The 17,291-nt window shown below is 62.4% G+C and overlaps 1 protein-coding gene across 1 annotated transcript; it reads right to left on the bottom strand.

Moving 5' to 3' along the window:
- Positions 1–152: 152 nt before the first annotated feature.
- AIRE (autoimmune regulator) lies at positions 153–13,337 on the bottom strand. The gene is made up of 14 exons (XM_004062893.5): positions 13,059–13,337; positions 12,451–12,625; positions 12,049–12,204; positions 11,591–11,665; positions 10,732–10,845; positions 9,386–9,531; positions 9,119–9,199; positions 7,977–8,092; positions 6,787–6,886; positions 5,972–6,154; positions 5,237–5,358; positions 4,583–4,685; positions 2,633–2,695; positions 153–1,332 (listed from the first exon to the last, which is right to left on the bottom strand). The coding sequence occupies exons 1-14, from the start codon at positions 13,188–13,190 to the stop codon at positions 1,261–1,263; spliced, it is 1,638 nt and encodes a 545-aa protein (XP_004062941.4). The 5' UTR covers positions 13,191–13,337; the 3' UTR covers positions 153–1,260.
- Positions 13,338–17,291: the final 3,954 nt, after the last annotated feature.

Raw genomic sequence — 17,291 nt, 5'->3', positions numbered from 1 at the left:
AACCCCGTCTCTACTAAAAATACAAAAATTAGCCGGGCATGGGGGCGTGCGCCTGTAATCCCAGCTATGCAGGAGGCTGAGGCAGGAGAATCACTTGAAGCCAGGAGGCAGAGGTTGCAGTGAGTGGAGACTGTGCCATTGCACTGCAGCCTGGGCAGCAAGAGCGAAACTCCGTCTCAAAAAAAGAAGAAGAGAAAAGAAAGAAAAATGCAGAAAATAGTAATTGTTTCAAGGATATGGGGAGGCTGGAACCCTCATGCAGTGTTGGTGGGGATGTGAAATGGTGTAGCTGCTGTGGAAAACAGGATGGCAGTTCTTCAAAAAATTAAAAATAGAATTACCATGTGATCCAGCGATTTTACTCAAAGACTCACACAGATATTTGCACACATATATTCATAGCAGCATTATTCACAACAGCCAAAAGGTGGAAGCACCCAGGTGTCTGCTGAGGAAAGCATAGATGAACACAATGTGGTCGATCCATGTGCTGGAATATTACTCAGCCTTAAAAAAGGAAGCAGATTTCGGCACATGCTACAACATGGATGAACCTTGGGGCCACCATGCTGAGTAAAATAAGACAGACACAAAAGGACAGATACTGTGTGATTCCACTTCCATGAGGTCCCTGGAGAAGTCATAGAGACAGAAAGTAGAGTGGAGGGTGCCAGGGGTTGGGAGGGGAATGGGGAGTGAGTGTTTCATGGGGCCAGAGTTTCCATTCAGGAAGCTGGAACAGCTCTGCAGATGGTGGTGGCAATGGTTACATGAGATGTGAATGCCACTGAACTGAAAAGTGGTCGAGATGATAAGTTTATGTTATGTGTTTTCTTTTTGAGGTGGAGTCTCACTCTTGCGGACCAGGCTGGAGTGCAGTGGCGCAATCTCAGCTCACTGCAACCTCCACCTCCCGAGTTCAAGTGATTCTCATGCCTCAGGCTCCCATGTAGCTGGGATTACAGGCACCCACCACCACACCCAGCTAATTTTTATATTTTTAGTAGGTCACCAGGCAAGGAGAGGCTCCCGGGGACTTCCAGAGTGGGGCAGAGTGGCCCCAGAGAAGTGGGGCAGGGTTTAATTTCCAGGCACATGATGGCTGGTGTCCTCAGAAACACAGAGCTGTTTACAGCCGAGCACTGACAAGAGGTGGCGCTGTCCCCTTCTTGATCCCAGCCGGCCGGCTTCCAGGGCTGAGGAAGGAGGTGTCCTTCTCAGCACTCTCCCATCAGAGCTGCATGTCCCAGCCATCTGGGGTCAGGAGGGGAAGGGGGCCGCCGGACGGGCCATGCTCTGGATGGCCCACTGCAGGATGCCGTCGAAGGTGTGCTGCGGGACAGAGTGACGTGAGAACCTCCAGGTGCGCCCCCGCCGCAGCCACGGAATCATGGCCATCGTTACAAGAAGTCACCATCCAACCTTCCCTCTAAGTCAAAGGTGGGGAAACTGAGGCCCGAGGCCCCATGGCACAGGCCAGTCTGGGGAGGACCCTGTCCTGTGCACTTCACCGTATTCCATCAAAGGTGGGGAAACTGAGGCCCAAGGTCCCCATGGCACAGGCCAGACCGAGGACCCTGTCCTGTGTACTTCACCACATCCCATAAGCCCAGGGCACATCCCCATGGCAGTTCATGGCAGTTCTGCCTCCTCGGGTGGCTCCTTCGGGGTGGAGGGGTTGGGGCCAGCTGCTTATTCTGCTCAGGAGCCTGATGCTCCCACAGGATAGGGCCACGGGCCCCACGATGCCAGCAGAATAAGACCGCCACCCGGGAGAGGCTGTGAGCCCGTCGCTCATTTCTCCAGCTATACCCGGGGACCCCATCCAGAGGGGCAGCTCCATTACCCAGCGCTGGGTCCCCTGGCCCACTCTCAGGCCCTGGGGCTCTGCAGACACCTGCACGGTCAGGGTGTGTGGGGCACGGCCACTGCACAGGGCAGAACCCCTGCCCCATGGTCAGCTGGGACCCCCAGGTGCCACATCAGACGCTGAGGAGAACCCGTGGAGGCTAGAGGAGCTTATCCTCTTGGCAAAAACAGACAGAGCCCTTAAAAGTCACATTTTCCCCACAGATTCTACCTGCCCATCTTAGCGTAGAGAGGCCTGAGTTGGGAGGGGCAAGCAAATCTTAGAGGGACGGGGTCTGGGACCCCCCCACTCCCACACCCCACCCTCCCTGGGAAAGTGGATCTTGAGCCTGGTACTCGAGCCTCTGCCTGCCAGGGTGCAGGCCCTCAGGGGAGGGGCCGTGTGGGGGCTCTTGTTGGGGAGGGGCTGGGGGCGCTCAGCAGCACTGGGCTCCTGCAGGGGAAGGGGCCACAGGGACTCCTGCAGGGGGGCTGGGAGGGTCCTGTAGGGGGGTGCCAGGGGCTCGGCAGCACTGGGCTCCCGCAGGGGGAGGGGCCGGGGGGGGCTCCTGCGAGGGGGCTGGGGGGCTCCTGTGGGGGGTGCCATGTGCTCAGCAGCACTGGGGCTCCTGGTGGGTGGAGCAGGGACAGCCTGAGCTTCCACGACTCAAGAGCAGTGGGGGCTGGCAGTCCTCCCCCAGAGTGGGGAGCCTGGGTGCCGGCTGAGGCAGGGGAGGGGGAGTGGAGGAGCAGCAGGTGCAGCCGAGGCCAGGGGAGGCATTACCTCGCTCAGAAGGGACTCCAGGTCATCCCTGTGCAGAGCGGGCTCGTGACTGGCAGTGTCATCCTGGAACCCAGTAAAGAGAAGAGGTCAGCCCAACTCCCACAGTCCTGGTGGGGACACAGAGGCCGCAGGGCCTAGGGGCCGCGGAGGTGTTTCCCCCACACTGAGATGGGAATTCTTACACCCAGCTCCATTGGGGGTGGGGGCACAGGGCTGCGTGGGCATGATGGGGCTGGGGCTGCCTCCCCAGGGTCCTGCCCACTGCCCACGGCCAGCTGCCCATGGCCCCCAGACAGCCTCCACACTGTGTGGCCTCCTGGGGAAAACGAGGAAGCTCAGGGAACCAGCAAGGAGTCCCACTCTGAGAGGGGAAGTCTGAGGCCCAGAGAGGAAAGTGCCTGGTCCATGCCACCCCCGCCCCCGACAAGCACCACCAGGGCCAGCCCACACTATAGGTGAGCGACCAGAGTGGGAGAAGGTCCCCAGGCAGGCACCCCCAGCAGAGAGGAGACCATATTACATTGAACCCTGTGGAATTGCCCATTTGTGGCCCCAAGCAGCCACATCCCAGCTCCTCCACTCGGGTGAACACTGGCGCTGCGAGGCCCGGCAGCCCTGCGTGGCTGAGGGACGGGCTGCCCGGTCTGGAGGGGAAAGCCCCTGGATGCTCCCTGGTCCTACGGATGCTCCCAGAGGGTGGGAGACCTGCTCAGGACGGGGTCTGGGGCCACGTCCAACCACGCTGGAGGAAGGGGGCAGGCTGAGGGGGGAGGCCAAGGCCAGCCAGAACTTTTCCTCTGACATGGCGTTACATTTCACATCACGATGACAAGAAAGAGGTCTCTGCTGTTCAGAGACAGAACCCAGGAGGTTAATGACGAGGTACCCGCTGCGAGAGCAGTTGCAAAAAAGCTGCCTGGGGTGAGGGAGGGGCATCTGCGTATATGCCTGGCTGGGCCCCTGACTCCAGGTCGGTGATGTGAGGAGGGAGGCTTCTAGAAGGAAGGGGACAGTGACAGCTGTGGGCCACGCCACTGTTCCACAAGAGCCCCAAGGGCAGGGCTTGGTCTGAGGCTTGTGCCATGCCAGGCCAGAGCCTGCATGCCGGGGAAGCCTGTCACCTGCCCGGGGAGTACCACGCTGGGGTAGGCTGTCACCCTCCTGGGGAGTACCACGCCGGGGTGGCCTGTCACCCACACGGTGTATACGGGGCGGAGGCACAGCTGGGAAAGAGCATGGGCCAGTGGAGCAGGTGGGACGTGTCATCACCCCAGGATCCCTAAAGGCTCCTCGGTGGCCAGGATGTGCTCAGGAGGCCTCTGCTGGGGACGGTCAGGGCAAGAGGCCACCCCCCCTGGAGGCTCCTGCAGCAGCGACTCGGGCCTCCCCCACAGCCAGCTCCAGGGCAAGCCCAGCCGCCCCAGCAGTCAGGGGTCTCCGCGCCACCCAGGTCCTCTCTGACCCCAGAGCAGGAGGACAGGAAGAGCTACTGGCTGGACCCGGGGTCGCTCTGCCTCTCTGAGAGGGCTCTGGCCACACAGTGGGGTGGATCCTGGCCCCAGGGAGGGCTGGGGGTGAGACAACCTGGAGGGGTCAGACGGGGTGGGGGTTTGCTCCTGCAGGCCTGGCGCTCCCGCTCTCCCTTCACCCCACCAGGGAGCCCTGGCAGGACTCTCAAGCTCATGCTGTGAGGCAGCCACCCAGCCAACCCTGATGTCAGTCACCAACCCTCGGGGGGAGCTTCCTTTTTAACTATATTTAAGTTGCCAAAAAGAATTGGTTTAAAGGGAAAATATTTTCTACAGATAATGAGCACATGGTCAATGCGTATGGTGCAAACCCTCGAAGCTGGCACCCAGGGTCTGCCCTGAGATATGCTCCCCCCACACCAACCCAAGGGGTTCCCCACCCCCAGCACCGGCATGCATGGAGGGTCCCTGCGGCACTGACCTTGGCAGGCCCAGGGGCCAGGCGGGCGGGGCTGGGGGCCAGCACCCCCTCCGCAGGGGCCGGGGTCACGTCTCCTGAGCAGGATCTGCAGCGCAGGCCCGTCCTGCAGCAGAGGATGAGAGGCTGCCAGGCCCGGGGGGGAGCAGGAGTGCCACCTCCGGGGTATAGGGTGTGGGGTGTGGGCGTGGGTGGTGAGTGGGGGATGGGGGTGTGGGGTGTGAGGAAGGGGTGTGGGTGTGGGTGGAGAGTGGGAGTGGTGGGTTTGGGTGGGTTTGGGTTGGGTGTAGGGTGTGGGGTGGGTGTAGGGTGTGGGTGGGAGTGTGGGGTGTGGGGTGGGGTGTGGCTGTGGAGTGTGGTGAGGTGCAGGGTATGAGGTGGGGAGTAGGGTGTGGGTGGGGGTGTGGTGGAGAGTGGCTGTGGAGTGTAGGGTGGGGGTGCAGGGGGGTGTGCGGGGTGGGGTGCAGGGCATGGGTGTGGGGTGGGGTGCAAGGTGTGGGTGGGAGTGTGGGGTGTGGGGTGGGGTGTGGGATGGAATATGGGTGTAGGGTGTGGGTGGGGTGTGGTTGTGGGCTGTATGATGTGGGTGGGGAGTGTGGGGTGGGGTGTAGGGTGTGGGTGTGGGTTCAGGCCTCCACGCCGACCACGCTCACTCACCCGGGCCGGGAGGTGCCGGCTGGGAAGTGGCAGCGCCAGTGGAAGGCGGCGGCGCAGTGAGTACACCGCAGCACGTCCGTACCATCTCCGCACACCCCGCAACGCGCACCAGGAGCCAGGTTCTGTGGGAGGCAACAGCGCGGGGTGACGCGGGGGGCCGGGGGAAATGTAGCTGAACCCGAACCCGAGCCCTGTGCTCTCTCCCCTGGGACCACCCAGGGCTGGACGGCTGGTCTAGGCGCAAGTGAGGAGCCTCATGGTGCCACGCAGGCTGCAGGACAGCGGGACCAGTCCCATCCCCAGGAGGCAGGGGCGACCCAAGCACCCTCAGGCTGCTGCCTGCAAGCCTGGCGCCCGCACCTCTCTCCTGCTTGGCGGGCCTGGCCTCCTTTGGGGCTGAGTGCGGGAGTCTCCTGAAAGGCGGTACCCACAGGGGTGCAGTGAAGGGAATTGAGGCAGGGAGGGGAGGGCTCCCACGTGTGCTGGGACATACCCCCCTTTATTGTCCTGCCTTGTGGGGGGAGCAGTAATGCCCAGGGCCAGGAGCTGGAGTGGAGGTCTAGGAGTGTCCCCTTCCCCCCGCAGCCCCCCATGCTCCCCGCACAGCCCCAGGCCCTGTGCCTCCCGGAGCCTTTCTCCCCTGGCCTCCCTCTCCTCCTGTTTCAGGTGAATTCATCCACCCCGTAGGTCCTGGGCTCCTTGAAGAGCCCACCCTGACCCCCACTCCCCGCTCACCTGCTGACCCTCAGGACCCACACACAGTAGGGGGTGCAGGGCCGAGGAATCCAGCCCTGGCAGCGGGGCTGCAGAAGGCGGGGCTGGCAGGTGCTTGTAGACAAGAGTCGTGTCCATGCCGGCTAGGGGTTCCCCAGGTGGACCTCTTACCTCCTCTCCGGCCGACCTAAGCCCCGGGGGGAGCTGGAACCCAAGGGTCAGCATCAGAGGGGCAGCGGGCACCTGCCTGGCACCACCCAGGAGTCAGTGACTGCTGGGACCCTGAAACCCAGGGCAGCAGGGTGGGGGCAGAGGCCTGGCATGGTGGGGGCGGAGGGCTGGCATGGTGGAAGGCGTCCACACTGAGTGGGAAAGGCTGTGGCACTTCCTGGCCCTGTGGTCCTCCCTCCTCCCCTGTCTACACACGGGGGGCCCCCTGGCCCTCAGGGCTGTCAGAGGGAACGCTGGGTCTGTGCACAGTAGACCTACTATCCTCACAGCAGCAGAACGATGAACACATCTTCCGGGGCCGTTATCAATGCTCATAGTGCCCCCCGGGGTGGACCCGCAGCCAGGAGAGCTGGGTTTAGGCCCATAGGAACCATGATGGGGACTCCACCGCAGGAGACCACAAGGACCGGGCTTGGGCATGGGGGACATAGTGCTATGGCTGGGGCAGGCCTGTCCCACAGGACTCCAGGGGACAGACGGACAGGAGGGGTGGCCCAGCCTAGGAGGGGGCGTGGCCATGTGGACAGGAGGGGTGGCCCGGCTAGGAGGGGGCATGGCCATACGGATAGGAGGGGTGGCCCGGCTAGGAGGGGGCGTGGCCATACCGGGGTCTCCACGGGTGGCTCCTGGGGCCGGGGCTCCTCTGCCCGGGGCTGCACCTCCTGGACTGTTGCCTGCAGGCAGCTGGAGCACCTCCAGGTCCCACTGCTCGTGTGTCCACCAGTCAGAGACATGCAGAACAAGACAGCGGGTGACAGATCCCCAAACCCACGGGTGGAGCTCCAGGGCTCCAACCATGTCTTTTCACAGAGGGGGAACCGAGGCACAGCAGAGAGATGGGCAGAGACACAGGAAGGGAGAGCCCAGCAAGGGGACATTTACTCTTCGTGGGGTGGCCCTGGCCAGCGTGATCAGGGTCCCTTGGCGTGCTCTCTGATGAACCCCAGGAATCCCCAACACCTGCGAGCCCCGGTGGCTTTGCCTGCCTCTCAGGGCTGGGCCCTGCCGGGGGCCTCCCTCAGCTGACCCACCTGTTAAGGGGAATGGCACCCAGCAGAATGGGGAGGTGATCAAGGGCAGGAAGAGACGGCAAGGAGGAACGGCTTCAGGAGCCGAGCAATGACCCCCACTGTGCCCCTTATTCTAGTGATGAGGCACAAGGCTGAGAGGGGGCCTGGTGACGGCCACTCAGGGGCTGGGGCAGAGCCTCGCCTGAACGTGGGTCCCCACTCCACCCAGAGCTCTTCCTCCCACAGACTGCCACGTCCTGTGGGGTTGGAATGGGGGCAGGGCTCGGTGGGCTGTGGGGAAGGAGCACCAGGATGTGAATGCAGAGGAGGCCTCCCGCCCCCACTAAGCCCGGCGTCCTGTGCATTGGTGGACAAACTCCCACCTGCCCTGGAGGGCACAGCTCTGTGGCCTCTGTGCTCCCCAGCCCTGTCTGGAGTGGGACTCTGGGGTGGGGCTTGGGGGTGGGGGCCGGCTACCCATGGGGGCGTGGGCTGCAGCCTGAGATGAGCTTGGACAGGGTGGCATCTTCGCCCTGGGCCTCTGTTCTGCTTTGCTGCCCTCAGGGGCCCAGCTGTCCAGGCTGGGCAGCAGGTGTGGCCAGACCGGGAGGCAGGTGGCAGGGTGGGCAAACCCCAGGCCCCGGCCCCACGGCCCAGTGACCTGACTCAGAACCCCCTTCCATCTTGGATGGGAGAGGCTTGGGGTGGCTTCCCTGCAGGGTCAGTGGGTGGAGGCGGCCGTGACCCGGGGTGGCCTGGTTGCGCTGGCAGAGGTGCAGGCTCACCTGGGGATCTCCCGAAGCGGAGGGGACAGGCAGGCCAGGTGGAAGGCCCGAGGGCAGCCGTCACAGCAGATGAGCTCCCCGCCGTCCCGACACACGGCACACTCGTCCTCGTTCTTCTGGCACAGGCAAGAGACGCCCATGCAGACTGGGCTGGGGTGCAGCACCCTCCTGAGAGCCACCTCCTTCCCAAAACGGCTCCCCCAGCAGCATCTCTGGGTACCTGAACTCCCCAGTCTCTGCCCTGCTCCCATGCTGCCAGGGCCTGAAATTCCGCCCTGACCACCCGTTCCCCATCCATCTGGTCTCCAACAGACACCCCCCGGGGCCATCCCTATTGGGAAGAAAACCCGGTTTCTTGCAGGCTGCTGCGTTCCAGGGGCCCCGGAGCTGTACACCAACCACACGAACCCTTCCTCACAGGGCAGTGGGGCCAGGCCCAGGGAGGTCTCTCCCGACCTCAGCGCCTGCTGAATCCTCCACCTGCAGCCCCCACCGTCCCTGTGCCCTGCCTGGATGGTGCCCGCTGTGCCTTCAGGGGTCTCCCAGGTACCACCTCCTCCAGAATCCCCCCAGACAGCCAGGCTAGGCTGGTCCTGCACGGCAATGACCTCACTCATTCTAACAATCCCCCAGATGCCCACCAGCCCGGGTGCTCCTGCAGGGCAGGACTGGGTGCTGTCACTCCTAAGTGCCAGGGCCCCACAGAGCCCCTGGTGCCAAGTGGTCAAGATCTGTAACCCACCACGGCAGGCACCCCCCACACTGCTTCTACCCCATTAAGAAACCATGCTGGGGACGAAAGATGAGCTTGGCATTCCCAGTGGATCCTTGACCTCCTGGCTATAGCAGGGGTGCCCGGCCCACCCACGGGCCCAGCTGAGAGCAGCGGGTACGGCCTGGACCAAACGCCATGCTTTTACGAGCCTGAGAAGACTTCACTTTCTCTGACTCATTTAAACTATTACCATTGCGTATTATCAGGAAAAAAATACTGTCTATTAAAGAAAAAGAGCTGTACCCTGTGGGTAGGGGCTCAGGCCCTGGTGCTCATCCCTGAGTGCCCAGGTAAAGGCAGAGGCAGCAGGACCCACCCGAGGGGAGCGAGGGCAGACAGGGGCCTCTCCTGTGGTCTAGGGCATTACCTGGTGGAGCTGGGGGTCACTGGGGAGGGCCAGAGGGGCGGGAATCCTGCCCTGCTGGCCCAGCCTAGCCTCGCCTCCACCCTGCAAGGAAGAGGGGCATCAGCAATGGGGGCAGCCTCAGCAGCGAGGGTGCACACGGCTGTGGCACCAGGCGTCTCTCGGCAGCAGCCCCCAGCCCCCAGCACAGCCACTCCCCCAGAGGCAACGCTGTTCCTGGGGCGGGGGTGCATCAAGAGCCGGGCTCCCCAGGGACGGTCAGGTGCTTACAGGGGCAGCGCCCTGGGCTCCCTTGGCTCGAACCAGAGGCTTTGGGCCACTGCTGCTGCGGGCCTTGTTCTTCCCACTGCCAGGGTCTTCGAACTTCCTGGGAGTGTAGAACTCCCCACCAACCTGGATGCACTTCTTGGAGCCCCCTGGGAGGAGATGCCGGCTGGTCCTGGCTCACCCGCCCAGCAGGACCTGCCTTGGCAGTCGTGTAGGCCCCGGGCTGGGGTCTAGCAGAGACAGGTGGAGTTCCCACAGCCTGCATTCCTCCAGCCCGCCCCCACCCCAGTCGAGTCTGGGGCCCGGGGATTGTCCTGGATCTACACCAGGGTGTTCATCAGCGTCCCCCGAAGTTCATGTCCACCCAGAACCTCAGAGTGTGACCTTACTTGAAATCAGGGTCTTTGCAGATGTGATTAGTTAAGATGAGGTCACAATGGACCATAAGTTCAATGACTGGTGTCCTTATAAAGAGGACACGTGGGAGACGGCTGTGAGACCTCAGAAGCAGAGGCTGGAGCGGTGGGGTCCTGAGCCCAGGAACAAGGGGCACAGGGGTACCCCCATAACGACCAACAGCTGGGAGAGACAAGGAAGGATTCTTCCCTGGAGCCTCCAGAGGGAGTGTGGCCCTGAGACACCTCGATGTTGGCATTTCTGTCATTTCAAGCCTCCCAGTTTGTGCCAATTTGATCCAACAGCCTTAGGAAGTAACAGAGTGGGCCTTGGGACCATCCAGAGGTGCAAGACCAGGGCCCTGGCTGTGCTTGGTGTTCCCAGCCCATGTCCAGCACCGAGGAGACACCGTGTCAGGGGCTTTAGATGGAATGCCCCGATGGCATGGTGGGTCTGCCACCAGCGGCCCTGCTGTGCCCTGGTCAGATGGCACTGGTGATTGCATGGGGTCAGCGGCTGGCCAGGGAATGGGGGGCGAGGACACTGCAGGCTGGCCAGGGTATGGGGGGCAAGAACGCCATGCTACAGGCTGTCCTGTTTGAAGAATGCCAATACCCTGGAGGGTCTCAGCAGCACAGGCAGAACTTTCTAAGGATGCAACCCCATGGCCCAGGAGGGCCCATGCACATGGATGGAGGTGACTGGGGAGTGCTGCACATCCCGGGTGGGGATGTGGGCCTGGACCGCCGGCCTTGCAGAAGGTCCCCCGACAGGGAGACTTCAGTGCTCACCCTCCTCCTCCAAAGTCAGCAGAACCACAGGCAGAAACTCTGGCTACCTGAGCAATAGCCCGGTCTGCTGTGGGACCACCAGGATGTAAAGGGGCGTGGTCCTCCTTCCATCTTGGAGCCTGGGTCTCCCCATCAGCCCCATCTCCCCGCCACAGCGTCTACCTGACTCAAACACCTGCTGGATGAGGATCCCCTCCACGGCCCCTCGGGCTCCCGGGACGTCCCCGGAGGACACGGCCACAGCTCTCTGGACTGAAGCTGACATGGTCTGAATCCCTGGGAAAGGGAACACCCATTGGGGTCACCCGTGGGGAAGACGGTTCCCAAGCACATACTCTATGCCAGGAGCAGGCAGCACTGGGCTGCAGAGCCCTTTCCTTCCAGCCAGGGCAGGCCGAAGAGGGGACCCAGCCCTGCCATGTGCAGACAGCCCACAGGTAAGTGCAGAGACATGAGAATGTGTGTGTTCGTGTGTGCACCCATGTGTGCGTGTGCTGGGGGGTGGCAGTGTCAGCAGAGCTGGCACAATGGATAGGAAGGCATGACCAATGACCAGCCCCACCCCCCCATGACATAGGCCCTGTATTGTGCCGGGAGGGACACAGAGTTCCTAGGCTCTGCCCTCAGGGAGATAGGGGGTCTCTGGAGTCCAGTGCCCTGGGAAGGAAGGAGAAGGGGACAGACAGGAAGGGTTCAGCCTGCATGCAGCTGGGGGCCAGGGATAATTTTCTGGAGGAAGCTATGTCTGGGCTGGTCCTGAAGGATAGGGAGTGGATGGGCAGAGAAGGGGGTCCCAGAACCAGGGTGCAGTGGGGGCAGGGGCGACTGGCAAGATCATGCATAGACCCAAGGTGTCCCCTTCCTGGGTCTGGTGGTGCAGCTTAGGCCCTTGGAATGACACACCAGGCCAGCATGTCCCCAGCCCCTAGGACAGGGTCTCAGAGGGCAGGCCCTGCTCTGACCCCTGACCCCTTGCCCCTGGCCAGGGAGAAGGGAGGCGATCTCACTGGGCCCCGCTCACCGTTCCCGAGCGGAAGGCGCTGCTGCTCTGCGCTGCTCTCCGGCTTCTTGGGGGGCTTGGCCTTCAGTTGAGAGCCTGAATGGGGGAGCTGGGGGCAGCCTGGCCTCCCCTCTCAGTGGGGGTGAGTGCCGGTGGGCAGGGGCCCGTGGTGGGAGGGCGTGGAGGGGGCGGTCCAGTGCTGGGTAGTCCCTTTGCCGGGCTCTGGTTTCTCAGCAGTAAAAAGGAAATGAAACCCGCCCGCCTACTTCACCAGCTCCGGGGAGCTCAGCCTTCGGGCAGGAGGGAGCTGAGAGGCTGGTCCAGTGTGTGGGTCTAGTACCCAGAGGAGACCCCCACAGCCCCAGGCAGGCTGGCCCCACACCCAGTGGGTGGGAGCCCAGGTGGAGAGGGGGCGTGGGCTCCCGGGAAAGCCCGGGAAGACTGGAGACCCCGGCTGGCTTCCCCTGCAGGGAGGGTACCTGGGCTGGCGGTGCCCCTTGGAGTCAGGGCTGCTGGCGCGGCAGCTCGAGCCTCTTCTGAGGCCTTCCTCTTGGTGGGGAGTCTGGGTGGCGGTACCAAAGCCTTGGGGACGGCCGAGGGTTTCCTCCCCTTCCGGGGCTGGCTGAGGTCCACATCTGCAGCTCAGGGGCAGGAGCAGGGTCCCAACCTCAGGGTTTTCTCCAGGGGGAGGGTGGGCCCCAGAACTGGACACCTTGGCCAGAGAGGTGAGGCCTGGCCCCTTTGCCTCTTAGGATCCAAGACGGTCCTGGAACATCACCCACGGGCTCCTCAAACACCACTCCGGTTCCAGTCCAGCTGGGCTGAGCAGGTGACAGCAGCTGCCCCAGGCCCCCAGCATGGCTGAGTCCACCAGGACCCACCTTTGGGGAAGCTGTCCAGGATGGGCTGCAGCCGGCCATAGCGCTCCAGGTTGTAGTCCTTGAACAGCACCCTCCAGAAGTCCAGGATGGCTGTGGAGTCCCGGGTCAGCAGCCAGGACAGGAGGGCGTGGAAGGCCTGGGGGCAGCCCTCCTTTTCCTTCAGATGAAGCGTCTCCTGCAGCGGGGTGGCATGAGGGTCCCTGCCATGGTCCCCCACACCCTGCGGCCTGCCCATCTCCATCATGACTAGAGGGTGGAGCTCCCAGGCAGAGGCGCTGGCGACCTGGGCAGCTCTGCGCCCATCTCCTCGGCTTGTGGTGGAGTCAGGTGGTGGTGTAGGGGTGTTGAGGGTGGGGCTGGGGGAACCTGGAGGCCATTCCCTTGGCTTGGGGGTGAGGTGTGGGGGCGGCTGGGGGAAGGGGACCAACTTCTAACTTGTCATCAGGGACGCCCCTGGCTCCTTGTGGGGAGGGAGTTGGGGAAGGCTGGAGGGGCTTGGGGATCTGGAGGGGCGGGGAGGCATGGGGCGGGGTCCTCCTGGAACTTCCCCGGGGACTATCCCTGGCTCACAGGGCCTGGGGGCAGCGGGGGGCGGGCGGGGAGCCCACCTGGAACTTGTCCTCGGGGACCACGTCGTGGTCGGCCAGCGCGTGCAGCAGTGGGAAGGCGCTGTCCACGGCCACCGCGATCTCCGTGCGGTGCAGCCTCAGAAGCCGGCGTAGCGCCGCGTCCGCCGCCATGGGGTGGGCTCGGGGACCCGGGGCTGGGGCGGACGCGGTGGGTCCCGGGACACTGGCAGCCCCTCGCTTGGCCTCGGGTCCTGGCGGGGCTGTGGGGCCTCCGCGCCGGCTGTGCGCCCGCCCGTCTCCCCGGTCTGCGAGCCACGCGCGCCGCTGTTATACCCCCGCGACCACGCAAAGAGCAAAGGCCGCTCCGCCCCGGCGCCCAATCAGGGCCAGAGCCTCCCGCGGGGACACTTCCCTGTGATGGAGGCGCTGCCGTCCCTCCCTCGCTCTCGGGAAGTCTCCGGGCCTGGCCTAACTCACCCACCAGGGCAGCTGCCTCGGGGGCTGGGGACAGAGACTCGCTCTGTGCGGGACTCAGAGAACTCTCACTTCCGAATGTGGCCCTGTCCTGCCTCGGCGAGGGCCCTGCTCGAATGGGGCAAAGCCGAGACAGGTGCCCTCGGCGGGGAGGCTCGGGTCTCAGGGCCCTGGCAGGGGCTGCCCAGGGTGCACTGGCCCCTCCCAGTGGCGGGCAAGAGCCTCCATGGAGGCTGGATCGGGGTGGTGTTCCTGGGGGACCTCCACACAAGCTGAGAGCCCCTACTCAGGGGCCCGCCTGGGGCTGTGGGAGGAGCCCGATGGAGGCTCAGTCGATGGAGGAGACGGTACAGCAGCCTGGGCGTTGCCGGGGAGCCTCCTGACCTCACCATCTTAGGCTGGCTGTGTGACGCCAGGCAGGTCCTTTCCTTCTCTGAGCCTCAGTTCCCTCATCTTTAAAAGGGGCACACTCGCCTGGGGATTGAGGCTCTCGCATTGACCCCCTCCTTCCTTCCTCCAGGTGCTTTAGAAGGAAGGCGGCCAGCCCCACAACGGGGGTCCGGAGTGTGGCCCTGAGTGAGAGCTCCCAAAGGGTCTTCCTAGGACCAGTGACAGAGGCTGAGGGATGCTGTGGCGTGGACAGGAGCTTCCGGGGGCATCTGGGAAGGTGTCCTGGAGGGGAGCTGCAGTGGACAGGAGCCGAGGGTCCCAGGTGGACACGACTGGGGACAGTGCCCCCAGTGAAACAAGACCAGGTGCAGAGGCCTGGGGCCTGCAATGATGCTGAGGCTGTGGTGGCCCCGCAGGCATGGCCTGGAGGGGGGGTGGCCTCAGTGGGAGGCCTTGGTAACAGTCCCCTTGTCTGTGCGGTCAAGCCAGGGAAGCAGGCCCTGTGTGCAGGCTGCAGAGAACCACGAGAGGTCTCTGGGCACGAGTGTTCCCACTGAGCTGGAGAACGAGATGACCTGGCCAGCATGGATTAGGGCTGAAGGGTGGATGAAGGTACCAGGAAGCCTGAATCCAGGCAGCACTGGGCTGGGGGCTAACTGATGCAGTGAGAGACACCACCAAGATTCCCATGTGAGCAGGCGTGCCGTTTGCTTTTGGGCAGCCAGAGTCCAGGATGGGGAGCGGCAGACACCTCTCCTCTAGACCGGGGGTCAGTCTCGGTTTCTCCTACCGCCTTCAGGCCCAGGGTCCCCCTGAGCGTTCTGCATGTCTGAGATTGCTCCGGAAAAGACTCTAGGGGTGTTTGGGAACAAACCTGGGGAGGAAGGTGGGGCCAGAGGTGGTGGCCGAGGTGGTCAGCCTGGGGTCAGGTGCTGGGGACGTCGTGGGGAGCTGAGGGGGAGAGGGTCCATCTCGGAAAGCCAGTGGTGGCTGTGGAGTATCAGGCAGTGCAGGGTTGGAACAGGCTGGCTCCTGTGTGGAGTGTCCTGGGAGCCTTGAGCGGGGAGCAGGGCCCTCTCGCTGCCCATGCCTGGGCGTCTCTCACTCCCTGCACTGCGCCTTCCGAAGACCCCGAGAGGGAAGCCCCTTGCCTGCATGCCTGCCTTGCCGGTCCCCCCTCCAACAGACACATCCTGTCCCCAGCCAGGCCGGGCTGCTGCTCGCTGGGTTTCCTGCCCTCTCCCCTGCAGTTCTGTATTTACAGCAAAAATATTTAAATAACTGCAAGCGAAAGTTGCACAGAAGCCCAGCTTTGAACAGGATCCCTGTCTGCTCCTGAAACACCCCCATTCTCCTTGCTCATCCATGGGCAGGGGTCTCACGAAGGGAGAGCTCACTAACATCAAGTTCAATGGCAACCCTTGGGCCCACTGGCTGCACAGTTCATGCATAAAAGCCCCTGGGGTGCCAGGGAACCAGCGCACACAGCTTTGGGATGACCAGTAACTTGCTCCCAGCAACTTGGCTTTCCTCTCCTTTGAGGCTGTGGGGAAAAGAAAGAGAGATCAGATTGTTAATGTGTCTGCATAGAAAGTAGACATAAGAGACTCCATTTTAATCTGTAACCCTACCCCCAACCCTGTGCTCCCTGAGACATGAGCTGTGTCAACTCAGGGTTAAATGGATTAAGGGCTGTGCAGGGTGTGCTTTATTAAACAAATGCTTGAAGGCAGCATGCTTGTTAAGAGTCATCACCACTCCCTAATCTCAACTATCCAGGGACACAAAACACTGCAGAAGGCTGCAAGGACCCCTGCCTAGGAAAGCCAGGTATTATCCAAGGTTTCTCCCCATGTGACAGCCTGAGATATGGCCTCATGGGAAGGGAAAGACCTGACCGTCCCCCAGCCCAACACCGTAAAGGGTCTGTGCTGAGGATTAGTAAAAGTGGAAGGAACGCCTCGTTGCAGTTGAGACAAGAGGAAGGCATCTGTCTCCTGCTCGTCCCTGGGCAATGGAATGTCTCGGTGTAAAACCCGATTGTATATTCCATCTACTGAGATAGGGGGAAACTGCCTTAGGGCTGGAGGTGGGACAGGCAGGTAGCAATACTGCTCCTTAAGGCATTGAGATGTTTATGTGTATACATATCTAAAGTACAGCACTTAATTCTTTACCTTGTTTATGATGCAGAGACCTTTGTTCACATGTTTATCTGCTGACCTTCTCTCCACTATTATCCTATGACCCCGCCACATCCCCCTCTCCGAGAAACACCCAAAAATGATCAATAAATACTAAGGGAACTCAGAGGCCAGCGGGGGTCCTCCGTATGCTGAGCGCCGGTCCCCTGGTCCCCCAATTTCTTTCTCTATACTTTGTCTGTGTCTCTTTCTTTTCCAAGTCTCTCGTTCTACCTAACGAGAAACACCCACAGGTGTGGAGGGGCAACCCACCCCTTCAGAGGCCATCCTGCCCCAAAGTCACCCCCTGCAACCTGGTGGCTTTTCCCTCCCCACATGGTTGAGTCAATGGATGCCTTAGCCCAGAGATGGTTAAAGCGGAATTAAAAACTGCAAAGCGAGATCCAAGTCTGCACTTCACTTTTTTAAAAAGACCTGCAGTCTTTGCGGGTCACCTGTGTCATTGGGCTGGGGCCTGACCCCTGCGGGCAGGCGTCACCCAGCCTCTTGCATGGAGGTTTAACAAAGAGGCCCCTGTAGAATTTCGGACTTTCCACCATGCCGTGGGGCTTTCCATGCCAGCCCCTTGCCCGCAGGTGACATGGAGCCGCCACAGCTCCCTGGAGGTGGCACAGACCCCTGGAGGGGGTTGAGGGGCTGGGGACTCGGCCCTGTCTTCAGTGGGGCTGATGCCTTTGTGGGACTGAGCCTCAGTTTCCCCAAGAGGCACCTGGGCAGCAGAGCTCTGGGACAGTATTGGGCTCCATCCCTGAGCCCCGTGTCCTCGGCTGGAGTGGGAGGGACCCACAGCCCTTTCTCCCACATCCGTGCTGTGCCCTTGGACGCCTGCGGACCTGCCACGCCCCGGGCTAGGCCCTGAGAGCTTTGTGATTCTGCTCACTCCATCAGCAGAATGGTCTCCTCAGGTCATCATCATGATTAGTGCCATCCACAGATATGGAAACTGAGGCCTGTTGCCGGGAGGAGCTTGGCCAGAGTCACGCAGCTGCTAAGGGGCAGAACCACGACTCGGACCTTGATACACGGAAGAACAGAGGTTCTCCAGGTCCGTGCTCCTGCTGTGCCGGGTGCCCCTCAGGTGCCCAGGTCACATCAGATGTTCTCAGCCTGCAAAGTGGGGGGACGCCGCCCATGTGATGTGTATAGAAGTTGGGAGGAGCCAGGTCCTAATGGCAGAGCAGGGAAGGGGCTGGAGGGGGCTCAG

This window comes from Gorilla gorilla, chromosome 22 (assembly GCF_029281585.2).
Source record: "Gorilla gorilla gorilla isolate KB3781 chromosome 22, NHGRI_mGorGor1-v2.1_pri, whole genome shotgun sequence".
Classification (NCBI taxonomy): domain Eukaryota; kingdom Metazoa; phylum Chordata; class Mammalia; order Primates; family Hominidae; genus Gorilla; species Gorilla gorilla.
This window is presented reverse-complemented; position numbering and strand designations above follow the sequence as displayed.